Raw genomic sequence first — 9,962 nt, 5'->3', positions numbered from 1 at the left:
TCGGGCTCGGATCACCACACTCTAGTGTGTGTATGTGTCCCCTATCTATAGGGGCCTATCTGAATTTCTGTCTTTGAGAGATATTATTTTGTAATATAACTGAATTTTCTATCCATACATATAAACTTTAAATATATTAAAATTATAAGGCATCTTTGAGTAAACTGCGAGTATCATTTAAGTAGGCTATGTCGTGGCGGGCCGAGTGTCCTCTTTTCTGGAAATCAAAATATGGTCACCCTAGTGTGTATAAGGCACTTTACATTGTATAAATTAGCCTAGTGACTAGCGGGGATTTCCTCTACCCATATGAAGCCAGGATAACAAACTTATGGTATTAATTTTGCAATGTCCTCTACAATACAGCATGATGTTCATTTTGTATATTATGGTCCCATTCAGGGTTAAATAAACAATAAAGCATGATATGCTTTAGCAAAGGAATACTCAACTTGCCTTGCTCGGTGGGTACTTTTGCAAAATGACAGTATGCCAAAGGCCAGTTAATAAACACAAAATGATAATATTTTTACCTTTTGTAATAGAAATTATTAATTTAATCGAAAGGTAATCAACAATACGGTAATGGAAATATTTAGGCCTCTGTACTGTGTGCCACAAAGCAGAGAGAATTTGAAGCAATCTTACATTTTGTGTCTTGCCAGGTTATCACAAGCACAAATGCCTTACATGAAATTTACTCTTTGTCAGTGTGTAACAAGCTGCGAGTGCTTTACTTGATGTCCAAGGACATGACTAAATAAGACAGCCCAAACTGCTCTGTCACCCCTCTGGCGATGCTAGTTAAAGATCCCTGACCTCAGCAGCTGTCAGTGATTGTAACTATCTGACATCTCCTGTGTTCAGGGCTCACTCTTTGCACTCAGCTCTGAGTGTTTGTCTAATAGAAATTGCCACCACACCTTTCAGTACTTGCTGTCCTTGCTCATCTTTGCAAGAGGCAGATGCAGTTGCAGCAGCCCTGCACAGGTCAGATGTGTTTAGGTGCTTTCCAGGGGGATCAAATCAGGGGGATCCTCCCTCCTATCGCTGCTTTTGGGCATGGCTACATTGTGATTGACAAGTCATTACCATGCAACCTGTCGATCAGGATTCTATCCACTTGCCTCTGGCTCCAAAAACCAAGATGGCACAACCAAAATGTCAAACTTGAAGCTTCAAAATAGAAGTTTACAAACCAGTTTGTGACATACATTTACTTCTTTAATACAGTTATGCGTAGTCTCTATATCCAGACTCTACATTCAGTGAATGTAGAGTCTGTAGGCAAACCCCGGAGATCTTGCCTCCAGAAGAAGAGCGGAAGAGCCCTGGTTTCCGGTTGTAGGCTGTTTGTAGTCCGCGTGATATTGATCAATCACGTTTGAGCCGGCTGCAGTTGTTGCCAGGTTAAAAGCTCTGTGCAGTGAACTAACGAGACGGAACATAATTGGCATCACTGCAAACTCTGAATCCATCGCAATGGTTCAGCATATTTACTTATATAAGAGGAAGTCGGAAACGGAAATTCACCTCCCACGCCCAAATCAAACCGGAATGCCAAAAAATCGGGGGTCTGTCCCCAGAGGCTGTATCGCCTTCTGCCGGAAGTCAGACGCCGAATACAGCTGAGGGGTTCCGAGAATGAGTTATGGGTTACTGAGGAACATCTTGTAGTGTTGCAAAACTTACAACCTGCTGTGACTCATCGTGGTTTTTCTTTATACAAACATGAGCACAAATCTAATAATTTCTCTGTTCTTTTTATCACAGGAACATGTTTCCTCCCAATCTGGTAGAGGCTTGTTTCAAGCAGGTGAGGATTTCTTTTCCCATCACTCGATATGATATTAATACTACTTCATTTAGTCATTTTATTATCATGTTTAAAAACTGGAAACACAAACATTTAATATAACACAACTCCCATCATCCTCCTTACTACATCAAAAACAAACATTGTCAGAAACGTAAACACCCAAACTTAATTATGCTGAGTGTTTTTTGCTTGTTTCATTTCATGCTCTCTTTTGCAGTATAAAACTGTGTACAAGAAGACTGTGCACATAAGGAATGTGACAGTGGCCCTTAATCTCACAGACTCTCTTAACGTGACAGAGTCTAACCTGAGCGTGAACCTCAGCAGGGTGCTGCACACCATACAGGTGGGTGACATCTCCTCTGGGGAAAACAACACAGATCTAAGTGGGAAGAAAAAAACAGTTGCAAACCTATCCTTATCCACTCACTGGTGCTCCGTTAATCCATTGATAGTTTGTCTTCTCCTTTTACCTAATCAGAAATTCATATAATGTTTCTTTACACATACTTAATATACAACAGGAGACAGTGGAGGAGACTGTCCCTGTGTCCGGCTCCTCCAACGGAGTGAACGCTCTGGGTTTGGTGGTTTTCTCCATGTGCTTCGGTCTGGTCATTGGCAACATGAAGCAGCAGGGTCAGGCCCTCAGGGACTTCTTTGACTGCCTCAATGAAGCCATCATGAGGCTGGTGTCCATCATCATCTGGTCAGTAAAGACATTTCATTGGCAGTTTCAATACCTTGTTTTTAAGACACATTGACTCTGTGCTATAATAACAAAATTTGACCTGACATGACCTGATTATCCTCTTAAAACCCAGCTGACTCACTGTCTTCTCAGTCAACATTTTCAAACCCACAGAACCAGTGATCCCAAAGTTTCCAAAGATACCAAAGTTGATAAATATAATGTTCCATTTTGATGGAAAGCCATAAAAATATGTGGGTTGAATATTTCAAATATATAGTTAGATATACAGAATCAACAAACAAGCTTTAACAAGCTGATATAGAATGTACTATAGATCAGTGGTTCCCAACTGGTGCAGCCACAGGTTCCAGATTCCTCCTTAGTCATTAGTTCAGGGTCCACACATTTTAATATATTCAAAGTCATACTTGCGTTTGGCCATGTCGTCGAGCTAGTTTGCTGTCTCTGCTAAGTAGCTGTCAGTCACTCACTCTACAGCAGGAAAACAGCACTTCAAAATAAAAGCTATGTGCCAGAAATTCACTGTACTTCAAAATGTGAAGTAGTTTTTTACAAATCTGACATGTTCTTGAGTCACTTGCCGTCCATTCAGAATGGACCCACGACCCACTTTTGGACCGTGACCCACCTGTTGGGAACCACTACTAGAGATGATACTGTCAGACACAGTGAAAATAAAATCTATCGTCTTTCAATTTAAAATTAATTAGGGGAAAATAAAAAAAAGATAATAGGGAAATTAGTTGTTTCAGGGCTTAAATGAAGCATTCCCCCCCACCAACACACACATTATCATTTGTATATCAATTACTCCTCGGTGTTACACTGACTTTTTGGAGAAAACGTTTTCTCCCTCATGCCTCTACAGTGAACGAAGAATCCAAAAAAACAGAGAAAATTCGTAGAGGTTCGCAATTAACAACAGCAAAACCATATTAAAAAGTCAACACAACTCATGCCGTATAATCCAAGTCTCAGTACTTCTAAAACATAAGTCCTTTTCTGACGACTGCGTCAATAAGTAGTTTGTGTTATTGTGTGACTTTGGGGAGTCTGAACTAACCTTTTAAAACACCAAAGTCACACAATAACATAAACAAACTACTGACTGAGACAGTGGTAGACCAGCATCTTATGTATTCAGCAAGGTAAAATGACTGTTTTTGTCAAAGGAGTCGAGCTGGGAAAAGACCATAAATTAAATTTCACTTTCTCTTTCAGTTCTCCGTTTGAAAGGGGCTTTCTGTCTGGGAAGTACTGATCATACGACTACATAAGTGAAACTTGGATTATACTGCACGAGTTGTGTGAGAGTTTGTAAATGGATGTTTTGATATAGTTTTACTGTTGTTAAATGTGGACCCCTATGGCCTCTCCATTTTTGGATCCTCTGTCTCTCTCTCTTCCTCATACACAATCATCTCATCTCTCAGGTATGCTCCAGTCGGCATCCTGTTCCTGGTTGCAGGGAAGATTGTAGAAATGAAGAACCTGGCAGAGGTGGGAGGCCAGCTGGGGATGTACATGGTGTCGGTCATTGTGGGTCTCCTCATCCACGGCCTCTTTGTCCTGCCGCTGCTTTACTTCATGGTAACCAGGAGGAATCCCTTCACCTTCATCGGTGGCCTGCTGCAGGCGCTCATCACTGCGCTGGGAACCTCATCGAGGTGAATGTCATCCTCTGTCCCACTGTCTTATTACCTATAGTATAACAGGGCCTAAATTACAGTAACACAGTCACTATATGCTATATTATGGCATTTAAATCAATGGGGAATACTGTGTATTATATTGCTTTGTGTGTCTGAATGACTACATCTCTCTCTTCCTTCATACTGCAGCTCTGCCACCCTGCCCATCACCTTCCGCTGCCTGGAGGAGAACAACCGTGTGGATAAACGAGTGACACGTTTCGTCCTCCCTGTAGGTGCCACCATCAACATGGATGGTACCGCCCTCTACGAGGCTGTGGCAGCCATCTTTATTGCTCAAGTCAATGACATGGACCTAAACTTTGGTCAGATTCTCACCATCAGGTAACCTTATGTCAGTTTAGGTTTTCACCATAGACACAAATACTGTTAATGTTGGAGAGCGCAAAATGTCAACCTTTTCATTTCAACACTTTTTTATTTGAAATAAGTAAAATGCATAAACTAGTATGGCATGGTGACAAACTCACGTGTGCAGCTGTGAATCAGATGGAGTGTAGGGCTATGTTCTGGAGGCAGTATGTTTCAATGTAGCCTCGGTACATATTGAACCTGTTACTGTATCATCAGCAAATTTGTTGATATTTGGCCAGCACTAATAGTAGAAGAACCCACCTGAATCTCGGGTCAGTCTGTCAGCAGCTGAGTTGCATTATGGGTAATGTAGGCACCATGTTTGGACAAGGAAGAGAAATGCATGGGGGAAAAGAAGACAATATCTTTGGACCTGTTGCACAAGTTACGGCCCAGGCACACCAAACTGGCATCGAAGGTCAACTGTTGCATCGCCTCACGTTGCCTGTGTTTCAGCCAAAATGTTGCGCTTAAACACACTGCAAAGAATACAGCCAACAGCCAACTAGCATGTATGTTTTGAGCCTGTGTGAGAGGAAATAACTATCCATTGCAGCAGGCGGTGATAGTCTGTATTTGACATTTAAAAAGAGGAACCGGAAGACAGACAGGACAGATTCAAGATGCTAGTTAGCCAGTCAGCACATTTACAGCACAACCCAATGTTGAAGGAACAAATGATATTTACCGTGAGCTAGCAAAAAACCCCCACAAACATTACAAACTGTTCCTGCTAGAGAGCTCGATTGCAAAAAATAATGCAACATAATGAGTTTGTTTCTGTCTCATATCTTCTTGACTTTAGTTTTTTGTTTACGTTCCTCACTTTCTCTTCTTGTGTGCTGAGTGATTTTACTCACCGACACCCTATGTCCCTGCCAATGTCAATTCAACATGCTGAATCGGTTGAAAAAAACGCCAAGGGCCGACTGGTGCAAACGATGCGGGACACACACACTCAAAAAAACAAAAAAATAGGGCAACAGACACTCACCAACGGCCCGATATTGACCAGTGGCCGACTGTCGGCTTGGTGTGTCAGGTCCCTTATGGACATGCAATGCTAAATTGATGGGAATACTATTTTAGGTCTTGTGGTGGTTTTCTCTGCAAAACCCAAAACAATTAACTGATATATAAACTATATATATACTGTGTAACGCCTCAGTTCATGCAGTCTCCTAATTTATTCATACCACCTTTCTCACTTTGCTCTGACTGCACAGTTCGTTTACAGAAATATTCTTCCACATGAATTCACTGCTTCATGTTTATTACCACCTCACTCTAGTCGAGGATCAACATGTGATCATAGTTTATTTACACCATGATTCACCCGGTCAGCCTTTTAATTAACAGAGAAACTGTCCTTATGTATGAGTTTACTTCTATTGCTTAGTATTACACTAAATTATAGTATTATAATGTTAGTGTTAAGTAATTATAGTAATTTAGTAATTATAGTATTATACTGTTATACTTAAATGGTATGGTAATTTAGTATCATACCAATTTTTTATGATATAGCCCTCTTTAACAACTTTAAACAGTTAATAGAAAATATAGCTGTGTGACCAGCTCGTAAATAATTTACATAATTTGTATAATTCCTCGTGCTTTTGTCACTCTACAACTCCCACCAGGAGTGCACATGTGCTGTTTGTTTGTTTCCCTTTTATTAAATGTCTTCACTCTCCTCTCCATCCCTCCCACCGCCCACTCAGTATCACAGCAACTGCTGCCAGCATCGGAGCAGCAGGCATCCCTCAGGCTGGCCTGGTTACCATGGTGATCGTATTGACATCGGTGGGACTGCCCACAGAGGACATTACACTGATCATCGCCGTGGATTGGTTCTTGTGAGTTCCCACTAAATGTCAGCTTGATGGGGATTGGTCTCTGTGCTGTTCTGTGGGTCTGCCGGCCTAAATGTCATTGTAAAGCTTCAGAGAGCGCAGAGGTCCCACCACTACAAAGGTTACTGATGCATAATGCAGAGTCACAGATTAGACAGCCTGTGTTTAGAGGCACATTGATACATGTTGAGCTATGGGTGCTTTAAAAACAGATATATGATAATGTGTTCCCTGTCTGTGCGTCTCTACAGTACCGTTTTTTCCCTGAATCTCTCTCTCGTCTCCACAGGGACCGCTTGCGTACCACCACCAACGTGCTGGGTGACTCACTCGGGGCTGGCATCGTGGAATACCTTTCCCGTGGAGAGCTGCAGAGTCAGGATGCTGAGGTGCGCAACTCTGTAATCGAGGAGAATGAGAAGCCCTACCAGCTCATCTGTCAGGAAAACGACACACACAACCACCGCAACAGTGAGACCACAATGTGAAGACAACAGATACCACCTTGAGGGCTCCATGTACTCAAAGCATTTTAGCTAGCAAGGTTGCAGGGAAAGTCTTAGAAAACAGTAGTTCATGGTCAACTCAGCCAGTGTTCGAGGTTCGAAGATCAATTTTGCAATTTCAGACGCACACTAACACCTTTCCTTAAATACTAAAAGTTCTTTGAAAACACAGAGCCTTGCCTGGGGTTGCTTGATGACAGGAAATAAGTACACACACTTTTTCAGAACAGTTACACAGCCAATGCCTACAAACTGATATTTTGCCTGGAGTGCCAGTTATTTGGGGGCATTTTGCTGCTGAAGCTCAACATGTCAAAGACAGTTGAGAGTCATTTTTAAAACATCTTCAGCTTCATCACATTTTCAAAGATTTCTATGATTTACGATCCATAAAATCAGAGCAGCATAAACTCCTTACCAGCATCAGTGTTAGAATACTCAGTATTACTGTAGAGAAACACCATCGTTCATCATTAAAATGTAAACCAGCTGATTTTCCTCTGTTGTGAATATGTAATCTGCATAATTTGGCTATTTCTGTTGCATGATTTAACACTTTATACGTTATTTCTTTTGTAAACACTCATTTTTGTCCGTCTCATTACGACTACCTCTAAAGGGACGTAGATATGGAGCTTCTACTGCGCTACACACACAAATAATCAATGGAGCATATCAGCAGGATGTAAATACATCAGTCTCAGACTTCGCCTTAGTCTTGTTATTAATATTTTTTATGTTATTTAAGTTTGCTTGCACAATTTAATTGTACTTTTTTAATGTACTTGACTGTTAAACACTGGAGAATGAGGTGAAAGAGAAGTTTTGCTACTCTTTTTTTTTTTTAAGTTGATATATTTTAAGTGACTTGCTTAAACGTTTTTCACTCAGTGCTTTCTTATAAATATTATATTCGTGTGTATTTATCTTATTTGGTGCTATTGCTTTGAAATGACTGTACTGCTACAAACAGAAACACCTGCAGTTTTATACTCTCTGTTCCTTTATGCTGAGTAATTATTCAGTTATCCTGTTAGAAAGAAAAATCAGAGAATGATCAGTTTCTTGTTTTTCCATTTCAAGGTTCAGTTTATCTTGTATTGGATCTATTATTGTTATAATTATTATTGATTTATAAAGTATAAATAACTGTAGTTTCAAGTTTCAAGACTGTTAGAGGACTTTTTGTTGTTGGTCACAAAAATGTGCATAACATCACTGCACCATTAAACCTGCCTGTCTGGGATTTCTGCTTTAAAATTCACACTATCAACATTTCTTTTGTAATATTTTGACTGGAATAATATATTGCAAGCTAATGATTGATTTATTTTTATTTTGTAAAAAGGTACTGGGAAGAAAGTTTGTGAATGCCTCAAGGAATTGAATGTACGGTTGCTTTATGCTTCTTGGTGTTGATAGTTTAGAGGACAATGTGGTGTTTAATTATGAAAGTTAAAAAGTTATACCATTTAAAGTTCTTCTGACACACTTTTATGCTCATGTCATGTCAGGTTTGACTTTAGTTTTGAAGCTCGGTGTTATTTCAGTAAAAAGTTCAACATTTTTGATGGACAGCTTATGAAAAAATGTGACGAATAAATGGCTCAGGAATTGAACTGTGATTCTCATTATTGTGTTTGTGGCTACCCCTGGTGGAGGATATTCTCCTGTCCAGAAGCTGCTGTTCACATGGGTCAAATTTAACATGAGAAAGAAAACTCTGTAATAATAATTGGACGGGTTTTATGTAAAAACAATATAATTTAAGTGTAAGTAGTTAAACAGAAAAAAAGTTTGTGTGCTTTTGTTTAAATGTCAAAACTTGTCGTCATTGTAGTGCCTCATGTTGCCTCCTTGTTATTTCTAAACAGATCCAGGTGTCACTGATGAATGCCCACAAAATTAGCTTCTTTTGTTTTCCTTATTTGCAGAGATAAAAAAACAATGTCTAAAACTTAAAAAAAAAACAATGTCTAAAACTTATTTCACTTATCTAAAAATATACTTACAAAAGTTGCTAAACAAGTTTAGCCAAGCTAGCCACTCTGTGGGGCTACACAGCGATGCTTTGAGCTAAATGCTAATCTCCCCCATGCTAAACTGCTCATAGTGACTATCTATATATACATATGTTTATTAGTATGCTAACTAAGATGATGAGCTAAGAACTAAGTTTAAAACTTCTTTCACTTAGCCTACCTAAAAATACACTCACAAAAGTTACTAAACAAGTTTATAGCTGCTCTAGCCAAGCTAGCCGCTCTGTGAAGTTACACGATGGTGCTTTGAGCTAAATGCTAACCTCCCCATGCTAAACTATACGACTACATTCTACTACATATACACACACACACAATATAATGTATAATGTTAAACATACTCATCATCTTAGTTAGCATGCTAACAATTGCCATTTGCTAAGAACTAAATATTGTCATTAGTTTTAAATGTATTTGGGAACAAACCAAAAGCAGGGTCCTCTCTTCTTCATTCATTAAGTCTAATGAGAACTGCTCACTTTGCGCATATGTCAAAAAAGTTACTAGCTTCTGGGTTTATTTCTTCTTTCCCACTGGCCTCATGCTGAACTTCCTGCTCGGCCCATAGTCTTAACATCATAATGACATCACACATTTTTAAATTGCTTTTCTAGACTTGAGGAAAGTTTTACCAATATAAAACCTCCATGGATCAAAGATTTTTAAGAGAGTGCTCCAGGGATGACTTTTTCGTTCCCTCTTCAAAAAAAAAACAATGGGATTTTTCCATTAGAATTTTGATTACTTCAGAAAATAAACTCTGTGGCAAACTACCGTTTATGATATGTACACTGTTCAGCAGAGATGGGACCAAGTCACACATGTGCAAGTCTCAAGTAAGTCTCAAGTCTTAACCTTCAAGTCTCAAGTAAGTCCCAAGTCATTTTTTCTTGGGCAAGTCAAGTCAAGTCAAGTCAAGTCAAGTCAAGTCACAGGTTATGTCAAGTCAAGTCCAAGT

At 39.6% G+C, this 9,962-nt stretch overlaps 1 protein-coding gene across 1 annotated transcript in view; it reads left to right on the top strand.

The window, feature by feature from the left end:
- Window positions 1–8,563, top strand: part of slc1a6 (solute carrier family 1 member 6) — a 17,903-nt gene extending 9,340 nt beyond the window's left edge. The window contains exons 6-12 of the mRNA XM_050054624.1: window positions 1,774–1,816; window positions 2,037–2,165; window positions 2,344–2,528; window positions 3,968–4,201; window positions 4,376–4,570; window positions 6,325–6,459; window positions 6,746–8,563. Of these exons, the coding sequence (XP_049910581.1) occupies window positions 1,774–1,816; window positions 2,037–2,165; window positions 2,344–2,528; window positions 3,968–4,201; window positions 4,376–4,570; window positions 6,325–6,459; window positions 6,746–6,944 (1,120 nt within the window). The 3' untranslated portion in view covers window positions 6,945–8,563. The remainder of the gene's footprint in view (window positions 1–1,773; window positions 1,817–2,036; window positions 2,166–2,343; window positions 2,529–3,967; window positions 4,202–4,375; window positions 4,571–6,324; window positions 6,460–6,745) is intronic.
- Window positions 8,564–9,962: the final 1,399 nt, after the last annotated feature.

This window comes from Epinephelus moara, chromosome 10 (assembly GCF_006386435.1).
Source record: "Epinephelus moara isolate mb chromosome 10, YSFRI_EMoa_1.0, whole genome shotgun sequence".
Classification (NCBI taxonomy): domain Eukaryota; kingdom Metazoa; phylum Chordata; class Actinopteri; order Perciformes; family Serranidae; genus Epinephelus; species Epinephelus moara.
Note: the sequence above shows the minus strand (reverse complement) of the source record. Positions and strands in the feature narration are given on the sequence as shown.